The sequence below is a fragment of the Syzygium oleosum genome, unplaced genomic scaffold (genome assembly GCF_021117445.2).
Source record: "Syzygium oleosum isolate NSW1041296 unplaced genomic scaffold, Sole_v2.1 Sole_v2.17, whole genome shotgun sequence".
Lineage (NCBI taxonomy): Eukaryota > Viridiplantae > Streptophyta > Magnoliopsida > Myrtales > Myrtaceae > Syzygium > Syzygium oleosum.
The window spans coordinates 7,855,106-7,868,808 of record NW_026607501.1 but is presented as its reverse complement, the minus strand read 5'-3'; the positions used below and the strand labels follow the sequence as shown (position 1 = coordinate 7,868,808).

General features: G+C 40.7%; 1 protein-coding gene across 1 annotated transcript; it reads left to right on the top strand.

Annotated features, from left to right (window-relative positions):
• The first annotated feature begins 2,091 nt into the window (after window positions 1–2,091).
• LOC115678963 (LRR receptor-like serine/threonine-protein kinase RGI3) lies at window positions 2,092–4,952 on the top strand. The gene has a single exon (XM_030602476.2). It carries the CDS (start codon window positions 2,583–2,585, stop codon window positions 4,950–4,952), a length of 2,370 nt encoding a protein of 789 aa, XP_030458336.2. The 5' UTR covers window positions 2,092–2,582.
• The last annotated feature ends 8,751 nt before the right edge of the window (window positions 4,953–13,703 follow it).

Sequence of the window (13,703 nt, the reverse complement as noted above, 5' to 3'; positions counted from 1 at the left end):
GTGTGCAATTCGATTTATTCCTGCCCCTTTAGTCATCTTAGAAGCCTGCTAGGAACCGCTCCTTGTTCGGGCCCTCTTTAGACAATCACTCCCCATCCTCATCGCACCGAATCGTTACAAGCCCACCAGCTTTCGCCTGGTTTGTCTCCAAACCACACACCTTCCAAAGGGGGTCCCGCTTTAGTATTATTTGAGGTAAAATCCTCTTTGACTTGTCCCATACCGAACCTTACAGTTTTATCTTGTCTATGCAGTTAATGGCATATTGACCTCCCTTCATTACTCATGCAAACAATGATAAACATACTCAAAGAATCGGCAAAGTGAAAATCGACAATTGACTATGCTTGGTAAGAGTGTAAATTTAGGAAGAGAATCTAAATAAACAAAAGAAAACAAATGGATATATTCATGAAGTGAGTCTGAACAATAAAATGGATATATTCAAGAAGTGAGTCTGAAAGTGAATCTAAACAATGAATGAATATATTTAGGAAGTGAGTCAAACTAATCAATATATTCAGGAAGTGAATATGAACAAACAAATGTATATATTCAAAAAGTGAGTCTGAACGTGAATCTGAACAATCAAATGAATATATTCAAGAAGTGAGTCCGGTCACACAAATGAACATATTCAGACTCTGAAAGTAAATCTGAACACAAATGAATATATTCAAGAAGTGAATCCGAATAATAGGTGAAAATGTTTACTAAGCGCCCTACCTTTTCCCAACGAACTTCAGAGGCTCATGTTCCTCTGAAAAACTAAACCAAATGCATCAAACTGCCCTTCTCACCTTTTATAATTAAAATACACTAGTACCAATTCGAATTTTAAAGTTAGTATCCACAACATGACATCACATTTTTTTTATGCGGACTAAGCAAAGATGGAGAAGCAAAACACCTAATAAGTGACACCCCTTTGGATCTCAAAAAAGCGATTAAAGTCTAGTCCAATTATATGATATAATTTATATCTACATAGCCTATACCTTTCGAATGCTATAGGACAGATCCCACGTCCCTGTGGACAATGCTATGCATGTCGTCTTGTCCAGGGATATTGTGCCAATGTTAACATCGTGAGAAGGACATGAAACGTGGGACTTTCCCTTGCGCGTGCGGTGAACGCACGTACATTTGACTGGAATCTCTTTCAAAAACAGTCCTATTCAAGAACCTACTGGTATTGCACGAGACGTTTGATACAGCACCGTGCAATTATTCAAGAATGAGCACGAGCTCATGATAAGGGCAAGGCTTAATATCAATGTCAGTACATATGATAGAATATTAAATAATACATCACACATTCATTTAGAATAATTAGCAGTGATTCTACCAAAATCTCATATAATATCAGAGTCGGAAGTCCTAAATTCGAATATTTCCAGAGTCCAGACCCCTATTTACCTTTTCAATAAAATATTTCCACGCTTACTTCCAAGCCAAAAAATTGGACTAAGAGTGAGGGGGAGTGATAGAATATTAAATATTAAACCACATGTTCATTTAATAGCTTAAACTTTTAGAACAATTGGCGGTAGTCCCACCAAAATCTCACTTGGTAGCAGAGTAGGAAATCATGAGTTCGAATATTTCCATACTCAAATTTTCCTCCCTAAAATATTTCCAACCTTAGTATCAGGCAAAAAAGACCAGACTAAGCACAAAGTGTTTAAACACTAGAGTGTTTCCCAACCCCAATTACATCAAATAACTTACACAACATTTAACCACATAATTTTTCATGAAATAATCTCTCAATCTCACATAGGAATTAATAAATTTTACCACAAAATATAATCGAATATTAAGCACTAACAAATTTTCAAGAGGATGTAATCAACGAAACTTCAAAACCCATGAGAAAGTCGCCTTTGCACATCAACCACGGCGCGCAAAACTCCCACAACCCCGCGCGCGTGTATATATATATTGCTCACGGTTCAAGTCCATGTTGGACTTTCCAAATCTTGACCATGACTTCGACATTTTTTTAGGAAAGTGGATTTCAGAATCTTCTTTCTCGCTGACACAATTGGCAACAAAGTCAACAATGGACTTTTCTTTTTCTGTCTTTTGTGGTCAATGTTCAACTTCGGACTCCAACGTGAGAATTGGCAACATCTCGTGCCAAGATTCCCCAATGAACACACTCGCATGACGATACAAAAGGTTCCTACAGTGACATAAGCACTTCACAGCGGAAGGCAGTGTCTGTAGTCAAATGCAAGTGCTCTCTCTTTCTCCTATCCCACCTCAGTAAATAAATGCATGAAGAAGAAACTAAACACCAATCTTGAAATTCCACTTCTGTCTCTGCACAAACATCATGCCTAGCTGTTTCTTCGATCCGGAGATTCTGGGAACATTTAAATTGCTTCTTGCATGTGCATGTGGTTATAAATTCATAAAGAGGAGAGACAAAGAAACGACATTTAAGCCCACCAAGACATGATTTGATTTCTCCAACCATTGCCTCCCCCTAGGCTGATCAAGCGCAAACAACCCTCCTTTCTGTTCCCCTCGCCTCGGAGTTCGTAGCGTTGCAGTTTTAATTGCTGCTTGTTCTAATGCCTGTAAATCCATGGACTCTCTTCACCTCCCTATGCTTCTTCTCTTTTCTGCTTCTTGTCATGCCTTTCCTTCGCTTGGCCTCTGCCGTCAACTCCCAAGGCCAAGCCCTTCTCTCATGGAAGACTAGCCTAAACGGATCGCTTGAGGCATTGAGCGATTGGAACTGGGCCGACGAAATTCCATGCCGGTGGTTCGGAGTCACTTGCAACTCCAATGATGAGGTCGTTGAGTTGAGCCTGAGATATGTCGATTTGCTCGGGTACGTCCCCAACAATCTGAGCTCGCTGCATTCTTTGCAGAAGCTCGTCCTGTCGGGGACAAACCTCACTGGATCGATCCCGAAAGAGATTGGCTCGCTCCCCGAGTTGACGTACTTGGACTTGAGTGGCAATGCCCTGATGGGGGAGATCCCGAGCGAGCTCTGCGGCTTGCCCAAGCTCGAGCAACTCTACTTGAACTCGAACCGGTTCGAAGGCTCGATACCTGCCCTGATAGGGAACCTCACAAGCTTGATGTCGCTGATGCTATACGACAATCAACTCAGTGGCAAAATACCGACCGGGATAGGGAAGCTTAGCAACCTCGAAGTTGTGAGGGCCGGCGGGAACAAGAACCTCAGAGGGCCATTGCCCCAAGAAATCGGCAATTGCACCAACCTGGTCATGTTAGGCCTGGCTGTGACCAGCATCTCCGGGTTCCTCCCCTCGAGCCTCGGCGAGCTCAAGAAGCTCGAGACCCTTGCCATATACGCCTCGCTCCTATCGGGCCCAATCCCACCTGAGCTTGCCCGGTGCACCAATCTGCAAAACATCTACTTGTACAAGACTTCGCTGTCGGGATTGATCCCGAGTCAGCTGGGGAACCTGCAGAACCTGCAGAGCCTGCTGCTGTGGCAGAACGAATTGGTGGGCGTCATCCCGCCCGAGATTGGCAATTGTGAGAGCCTGGTCTTGATCGACATATCGATGAATTCGCTCACCGGAAGCATCCCCGCGAGCGTTGGGAACCTGACCAACCTCGAGTTGCTGCAGCTCAGCGTCAACGAGATCTCGGGCCAGATCCCAAGGCAGCTCGGCAACTGTCGCGAGATGACCCACATCGAGCTCGACAACAATCAAATCACAGGCACGATCCCTTCCGAGCTGGGCAATCTAACGAACCTGACGCTGCTGTTCCTGTGGCAGAACAAGCTCCAGGGCATGATCCCACCGTCCATTTCCAACTGTCAAAACCTGGAGGCCCTGGATTTGTCCCAGAATGGCCTGACCGGTCCCATCCCCAAGGGAATATTCCAATTGAAGAAGCTCAACAAGCTCTTGCTCTTGTCCAACAACATCTCCGGCGAAATCCCGCCAGAGATCGGGCAATGCGGGTTGCTAACCCGGTTCAGAGCGAGCAACAACCAGCTGACCGGGTCGGTCCCCTCTCAGATAGGGAACTTGAGCAGCTTGAATTTCTTCGACCTCGGGTTGAACCGGATCACCGGTTCAATCCCCGACGAGATTTCCGGCTGCCGGAACCTGACGTTCTTGGATTTGCACTCGAATTCAATTTCAGGGAATTTGCCAAGCAGCTTGAATCGGCTGGCTTCGTTGCAATTCATCGACTTCTCTGACAACTTGATCGAAGGTCCACTCAGTCCGAATCTCGGGTCGCTGACCTCGCTCTCCAAGCTTGTCCTTGCGAAGAACCAGGTCTCCGGTCCAATCCCGACCCAACTTGTTTCGTGCGCGAAGCTCCAGTTGCTCGACCTCAGCAGCAACCAGCTCACAGGGAATATCCCGGCGAGCCTCGGCAGGATCCCGGCGCTGGAGATCGCATTGAACCTGAGCTGCAACCAGCTCTCTGGCGATGTCCCGGCGGAATTCGCCGACCTCGACCGGCTTAACGTGTTGGACATCTCCTACAACCAGCTCTCCGGGGACCTCCGGTTCATCGCCGACATGCAAAACCTCGTGACTCTCAACATCTCCCATAACAACTTCTCCGGGCGCATGCCGGACACGCCCTTCTTCGCGAAGCTCCCCTTGAGCGTCCTCTCAGGGAACCCCTCTCTCTGCTTCTCGGGAAATGACGGTTGTGACTCCGGCGGGCGCGGTGGCTCCAGGCACGTCTCCGGGGTGCACGTGGCGATGGTGGTCCTGCTTTGCGCAGCGGGCGCTTTACTCCTCGCAGCGCTCTACATCATCCTAGGACCGAAGAGGAGGGGCCTAATGGGCTTCCATGGCGGGCCCAACGAGGAGACTATTATGTGTAGGGGTGATCGGTTCCAGGGTGGGTCGATTTCCGTCCTAGAACTTGGAACTGGACCAGGTAAGGTATGTTCTCGGTTTGAGGAACTAGAAACCGGACCGAAGCGGAATTAATTAATTTTTTTTTTGTTTCTTCTACTCCCTACAAGCGGGAGTTTCCCAATGTTAAAATAAAAAAATAATTTACTAATTAGGTGTGGAATTGGGAACCGGACCGGTCCCTTGGGAACCACCTTGAACCGGCCGGTTCAATCCGGTCCGGTTCCGGTGTTGGACCGAGACCGACGCTGTAACATCCAGAAATTTCTATGTTCGATAATAATATTTGGGATATAAAGTTATGTATTAATTAGTTTGGAATTTTGGATGGTATGGAATCTCAGGTGGGTCATTAACCTTGCGAGATACGGAAGGTGCGAAGGATGATTTTTCTGTGATCTTAATCGCCACAGTGCAATGCGTTAAGATTAAATTGATAAATGTTGACAAGAAAAAGGACACTATAGGTGTTATAACTTTTGTACGGCACTCACTTTGATGCCAAAACTTTTTTTGAAGAAACGTGATCATTTAAGTGACAACTCCGATTTAGGACGTTGAAATCCAACATGGCAATATTTCATCAGTTTTTCAATCCAACATGGCTCACCGACGACTTGACTCAACATTTGTGCCCCAACCGACGTGGTTTCAAATGGTTTGCCTCAATTTAAAACCCTAATTTGGCCAAATCAACCAAATCCCCTCTTCTTCAACCCTAATTTCGTTGCGTTGTTAGACTTTCTCGGCGTCATGAAGTTGCCAGTGAGCCTCTGTACCGGCGTAACCTATGACTGCTCCTCAATCTAGCATTGGCTCGACGATGCTAATAGTCATTCCCTCTCTTTTTACTCACGGCCATGACCGCCATATCTTTGAGCTCTCAACTATGACAATGGTTGCTTAAGCTTTGAGCTCTTGACCGAGCCAGCGGCCATGTCCATTTTAGCTTCGAGCTCGTGGCTATGATTGCTCTCTCTCTCTTATGGTAATCTCCGATGTTTATACGTGAAGTCATGGCAGGAAATGTTCGTAGGACTTATATGAGAAAACCTTGGATTCACGTGATGCACACAGGAGATATTGATTTTTTTTTTTGGTCCAAGCGGGAGATATTGATTTAATTTGTATAATTTTTTAATTTGGAGTCGCTTTTTATTTTGGCTAGAACTTAATTTGGAGTCCCTTATGAACTCAATTAACATGATCTGAACTTCAGTATTACTGATTGAAGGCCAGAAGCATCCGAAAATTTGAGGATATCTAAATTGCATTTTGCATTTTAGTTTCACCATTAAACACTTAACTCGCTTTCTATAATAGAGGAGAAAAGAGAGAGAGAGAGAGCAGCCGTTGTCGCGAGTGATCAAACCTAGACTGGCCATGGTCACCAACTTGAAGATCTGGCGACCGTTTCCAGGGTTGAGAGCTCAGAGATAAGGTGGCCATGGCCGTGAGTGAGAAGAGAGAGAACAGTCATCGGCAATGTCAAGCCAACGCTGGATGGAGGAGCAAACGTCGAGCAAGATCGGGCACCGGAAGTGAGAGAAAAGAAAGAAGTAGATGAAGATGAACAGAAGAAAGAAAAGAAAGGAAAGGAAGAGAGACAAGAAAAAAAACTGCTCTGGATGAAATGCCCCAGACGAAAATGCTCTCTGTCATAGCTTGAAAAATGCCGGCCGCACCTTACTTGAGACTAAAAGTTGTCACTCCATAACTTATCTGAGACAAGGTTTACTCTGAACCCTTTTTTAATAACGATTTTACTTTGGGCTCTTATCTTTACCAAAAAAGATATTGAACTTTCGAATTTAAAGAGTTGGAGACATCTAAGATGCACGTGTCTTTCGAATTTAAAGAAATCTAAGCCAGACACGGGTAAAAGATCCGTGCTCGGTCGATTTGAAATGACATGAGGTTAGGAAGGCCGCTTCAAAACCTGAAGGCCTTGCAATCGAAGAAGAACGAGATGGAAAATCCAGAAGGAGGTGAAAGCAAAGGTTCGGACTAGAACAAACACGCCTTCGATTCTTTAGCAAATAGGGGGTAAAACTTGAGCAGCAGCAAGCCAGTAGTTCACACCCGCGTTCGAGAAAGATTACCCCGCGGTACCCCAATTTTCGGAGAGCCCGAGATATCAAAGTAAGTGTAGATAACTCAAAATGAACCTATTTGAAGTAAGAGATTTTTGCAGACGGTGGCCGTTACTTTGTCAAGTACATTCTGTAAGGCTCGTATTGACTTAAGCATCGGAGGATCCCAAAAATCCACCTCCGCGGAGGTTTTCTTGTTTCGTGGCATGCCGAGTGTGTGGAGCCGTTAGCTGGTTGAACAAGGAATTCATACTGGGGAAAGTTGAGTTGTAGCCAATTCCGAATATATGTATTGATAATAACTACTATAATTGATAAACATAGACTCATTTAACAATGGATTACAAATTTATGATATTACATATGGAGATTTATGACTATTAAAATATATTTCAATAAAAAAAAATTTAGGTACATTTTCTTATTCACATAGAGTTCATTTCACTTTTTGTTATTTTGAACATTATAAATATGTATATATATACCTAGTGGATCGGTCCGGCTCCTGTAGATGGACTCGGCCAGTTAAAACTCGGGCCGACTGCGTGAAGCTGAGTAAGCCCAGCTACTTCGCCTCAGTACACGAGTCACCCGCGAGTTCAGAGGAAAAAGTGAGATAGAAAGTTCTCTACTCTAACATCGCTCCACACGAAATATCGCTCCGATCCGGACCTGTCAAATGGGCGGGTCGGGTCGGGTAAAAAATGGTCCGACCCAAATTAACTCATTTTCATGCAATATAAATTTAGTGGCTCATACCCAACTCAACCAATATTGCTAAAATACTTTTGTAATAACCAAATCTAGAAAAACTCATACCTAAACTAAGGTGAAAGCACAAAGTGAGCGAGCTCAAGATCAAGTGCGGGCGAGAGAGCCATAGAGGTGGGTTGGATCTAAGTAAGTTATGAACTTATTTAACATCCATATTAAACCCATTTATGATCAATTTACCGAATATGATTAACCCATATAACAACCAAACCATCAAATATGACTTAAGAAATGGATTTATGATCTATTTTGATAGGTCTACTTAAATTATATTCATCATTTGTTTTAATTGGAGTTAGCATAAAACATCGTAACTTTGATTCCACATGTTAAGTAATCTAATGATGATGAAAAAGTGTCGGTTAATACGCATTTTTTCGTGTTATAATGAGATTTGACAGTATCATGTCGTGTCATATTTGGATTTTTCTCTTTACAACTATGTTACCAAATAATATATTAAATATAAGAAATTGTATTCATCTTTTATTATATCTCTTCTTATCCTATGGAATGAATGCAGTTATTTAACAACAAAAACATGAGGTATACTTGTGCATTCATCTTTATAACTCCACTAGTGGGAAAAATTTATTAATTCTAAGTTTCCACCGGAGGAGAGCAACAAAAGCAAACCAATGATTGAAACATAAGGTATTTAATTAGGATTATGTCAATGAATACCCTAGAGATACTTGTTAAGCAACTAATTAAGGAAATCTAACGGTTTCCAATGCACTGACTGCCCTCGTGTTATGCATAATCGGTGTCTTGAAAATTGAATCTATTATTCCTAATAAGATATATCTAAGTTTCTAACAAGTCTTACGGGTACTCATTTAATTATACTACCGTATATGACAATGTGTTCTATTGATGGCTAGCCTAGTCATAAAGGGATCTCATGTCTTCCATGAAGTCCCGAATTTGATTCACGACATGAGTGAATGTTTGAAGGACCCATGCTGCGTTTATAACTACGTCATATCTCGTGTCGAGAGACATCTTGATTGGTAGCATCTTGGTGAGACCGTGGATAATGGGTTCGCCAACCTCAATTCTTCGGGCGCCAGTGGCACGGAATAACTATGGCTCAAACCGAACATCCTGTAACAGAGTGCGAGACATTTGTAGCAACATTAAAAGGTTTCACCCGGACTACTCGCCTCTCCCCACTTCATTAACTAATAAAAGAAGAAAAGTTCTAGAGATGGTTCCTTCTCGTGAAACTTAAACTGGTGTAGAAAGGCGTAGAGAACAAGAGGGGTTGGAAAGTTCAAGAAGACACAAGCCCCCCCGGACAATCATTGTGGGAGATAATCTAGGAAACCATGAAAGATAAGATCGATCCTCGATTAACAACTCTTCTTGCATGTTCAACGAACGAGGGTTTCGCAAATTCCAAGGTGCTCTACATGTGCTTACTTTAAGACAGATTCAAAACCCAATCACCACCGGATTAACAGCTTAGATCATCCCCTCATTAGACAAGATTCTCAAGACAATAAGAGATTTAATTAGCTGCAGACCGAGGTTTGATTCCTACCATATCTTCAAACTCAAGTTGAACAGCTGCTGCAAGTTAACGTTAGATGCTCTTTCCACATGCATGCGATAACCTGTATTTTTTTGGATTATATTTGTGACCATTAATATTGTTATATTCGCTTGGAATACCGAGGTCCACCCCCAAGCTTGCCTGCTCGAAAGTCAACCGCGACTTTTCTCTTTAGTTCTTTATTTTTTGTTTTTAAAGAAAAAAAAGGGACTTTTGGTATTTTCATTATTCTTTTTTTGGGTAATTTAGTCTTTCATTAGTCTTTTTTTGTTGTTGCTAATTCTGCTTGTTCATTATTAACCAAGCCTACATGTCGTGAAATTGCTAATTTTCGGCACCATGCGACGACGGTATTATATTTATCATGATACAAGAATTCTCACTAAGATGACCAAACATAATATAAATGTGATAATCGAAGTCGGTCTGATGAGTTAGATGTCGGGGTTGCATATGGCGAGCCTTAAGTGTGTAAGCTCAGATCTAGAGTTGAACATCGGTTATGATCAATGGCCGTGAACGATGACATGGCAAATTCAAGAAAAATATATGTAAGACCTATTAAAATATTTCCTTGATCAAAGGAAGAGAGTTACTTCTCCATTTGCTTCATTTCGATTTGCATGGCTTCAGCTTTCAATAGGTGTGGTCCATGCAAAAATGAGAATAGTGAAGACTATTTTTATAGTAAAGTAACAAGTGAACTATAGGATAATCTGTCTTTTCACCTTAATTATATATACACACCTGTGGGAACCCCTCTTTTGGTGTCCAAAGAAGAAAAGCTAATGAGGCCATTAACCTCAAAGGACGGGAAAATTAGATCATCATCCACATTATAAACGAAAGAAGTCAAAAAACAAAAGAAGGGGTTGGAGGAGCATGAAGGAAAGAATTGCTTGCACAAAGGATTTGCCTTGCAGTGATCTGTGCATCACAATTCATAGATCGACTTCGGGTACGTTTGTTTTGCGAAAAATGAATCATTTAGAGTTGAACATCGGTTTTGATCAATGGTCGTGCACGATGACATGGCAAACTAGAGAAAATAAATATGTAAGACCTATTGAAAAAAATTCCTTGATTAGGGGAAGAGAGTTACTCCTCCATTTGCTTCATTTTGATTTGCATGCTTTAGCTTTCAATAGCTGCGGTCCATGCAAAAAATGAGAAAAAGTGAATTATTTTTAAGGCAAAAGTTACTAAAAACCTTAAACTATGTCCTTTGTAACATATTTGCCCCAAAAATTACACGTGCGACATATTTACCCTCCATCAAAGCTCTATCAATGAGAACCATTAAAAATCTGCCTACATAGACGCCATAAAGTAAACAGTGTTGATATAGTGCCCATTTGACTTAAGTGAAATAAAAATGACGATGTTTTGACTGAAAAATCATCTAAGAGAACATTGACGGATGGTAAATGTGTCATAGTGGGTATAGTTTGAAATTTTTAATATCACAAAATTTTTTTTAGGATAGATGTGTTGCATTTGGCATAATTTAGAGTGTTTGTGGTTTCTTTCCTTATTTTTATAATAAAGTGACAAATTAACTATGGCATATTCTGTCGTTTTCCCCTCAATTATATATATACACACTGGTGGGCACCCCTCTTTTGGAGCCGAAAGAAGAAAAGTTATAGAGGCCATTAACCTAAAAAGACGGGAAGATTAGATCATCATCCACGTTATAATTAAAGAAGATAATAATGCCTAGAGATAAACAAAAGAAGGGGTTGGAGGAACATCAAGGAAAGAATTGCCTGCAGAAAGGGTTTGCCTTAAAAGTGATCTTTCGCGAAAAATTAATTGTTGTATTACTTAAAAAATAAATGAATGAAAAATATTTTTATCGTCCATGAAAATGTTTGGTAACAATAAAAATATTTTCATCGACTAATTATTTTAAGCAATATAAAAGATTATTTTAAAAAAATATTTTTTAAATCATATATTTTTTGTTAGATAAACGGACCCTCGATTTGAATCGATTTGGATTATTTAGTATATACCATCCAGTCGTGCGGTTAGGGCCCACATTATAAACTTTTCTTTGGTCAAAATCATACAGCAATTGACCGATCATTGGCTACATCAACTTTTCCCTAACACTATTTCCGATTATTGTTATCAATGATTTCTCTAAAGCAGCCGAAATGCACTATATATATTATCCCAACTTTTTCCAAACATTATCTTCCGATCCGTGATATATGCATGAAATCTAAATTCATATTCGGTATGATTTAATTATTTTTTTCCGAAAAGTTAATAGCACGTGTCAATCACTCTATGTATGTGACATAGAAAAAATATTTTATTGGAATATATATAAGACCTCTATACCTCGTTAGTTGAAAAACAAAAAAAAAACCGAAAAAGAAGACCCGCGATTCGTATGATTTTAATTAATTAGTGCATTTAATAAAACTTTCAACGTGGCTTTAATTCGGCTTCAATATACTTTCAATTATTCACAAGAGGGTCCAAAAGCTTTCGCTTTTGAGCAATCAAATTAAGCTAGAGCTGCTAAATTTGACTAATTGAAAGTAAGTCAAAAGTACAGGTTCTGTGTTAGGTCCATAATGACTTTTTCTTTGGCAAATCAAACGTAATAATTCCACAATGAATAAATTTAAAAGCTTAAATGCTGCATTTAATACGTCTGTCAAATGCATCAAGACCATCTTATTTTAATATCGCTATAGGTATAATTCACCTTGTGCATATATAATGTTTGTTCTTCCACATCATCTCAGGCATGGTGGTCTTGAAGTTTAGACTTCATGGAGCAATTCTTATTTTGGTATATAGTTTTGTTTTGCCAGCATGGAACGAAGAATCATTGTGTTTAATTTAATCTATGAAAGACTTAAGGATTAATTTCTATCATTCCATCGAAGTTATGTAAAATTCACTTGAAAGTTGGACGTTTTGCCTATAATAAAAATTCATATTTATTCGGGTAAAAGGAGGGGTATAAGCCCAAGTTAATAGTGCTCATGATGCGTTTGATTAGATTTTGGGAAAATGCAAAGTCATTTTTCCAAAGATGTTTCACGTAATATGTATTTAGTGGAAACAAAGAGCATTTGGATAATTGAGTTTTGACATCTTATTGTAAAGCAGCTTTGAAGTGAAAAAAAAGAAGATCATAGAGATTGAAGCGACAAGAGTTGGAACCGGAAGCTTCGGCAACAAAGAAGCAACAGTAGCTAGAAGTTTCAGGAGAGGGTGTGCGGCCGCGAGCTCAGGTGAGGCCTACAAGGTCCCGCAACCTCATGTAACGCTAACCTCGGCGAACCTCACGACAAACAAATCTGATCAGAATAGATCTGAGTGACGATCACCGTAAGCCCAGGCGAGGTCGCACCACCTTGGCGAGCAGAATAAATCCAAGCGATACTCAATGAAAAAATCTGCAATCCCGTGATGTGACAAATAGATCTAGAGCTTTGGCAAGCCTCGCAACCGGCAACCCTCAGGTGTCAAAATGGGTCTTAAACCCATATATGACCTTTAAAAATAAATGGTCATATATGGTCACTTTAATTTTAAAGAATCCAGACCTTAAATGGGCTTTAAATTTTAGCCACCCTCGGTGACCATTGGCGACAGTGTGCTAGCCTTGCGCAACCCTCGGCGAATCTTTATTGGCGACCTAGATTTCCACACTCTCTCTCTCTTTACAAAAATATTTTAAAAAATCGAAATTTAATTATTTTTATTTTTCTCTTTTTCTTTTATTTTTCTTCTTTCTTTTTCTTTTTTTTTTTATTTCGCGGTGGTCGCCACGGCCACCGGCCACCAGGGCGGGACAACCTCGCCGGAGGCCGGCGAGAACGAGCTTCGCCGGCCTCCGGCGAGCTCGTCCTCGCTGGCCGGCGACCTTCTATCGGCCAAAAATAAAGGAAAAAAAAAAAATAAAAAAATAATTAAAATTCGATTTAAAAAATAAAAAAAATATTAATTTTTTTTTCTTTTCTTAGATAATGACTTTATGGAAAATATTTTCTAGAAATGTCGCATTTTTTATAAAACAAACAGAACCTCAATTTAAAAAAAAATTATAAAAAATTTTCACTAGCTTTGTATTGCATAAAATGTTTTAGCAGTATAATTTAAAAAAAAAAATCATAAGAAACAAGTATTCCTATATTAGGTTAAATATAAAAGTGTTTTAGCAATATGGGTCGGGTCGGGTATGAATCGAAATATTTACACTATGAATAAATTGGTCATAAACGGGTTAATTGGTCAATTTGGGTCGGACCATTTATGACCCGACCCAAACCCGACCCGACCCACCCGTTTAACAGGTCTACCGGCAACCCTCAATTAGCCTTGTCAACCCCTCTACTCGTTAGATCTTGCATGAGCTACGACCCCTTTAGA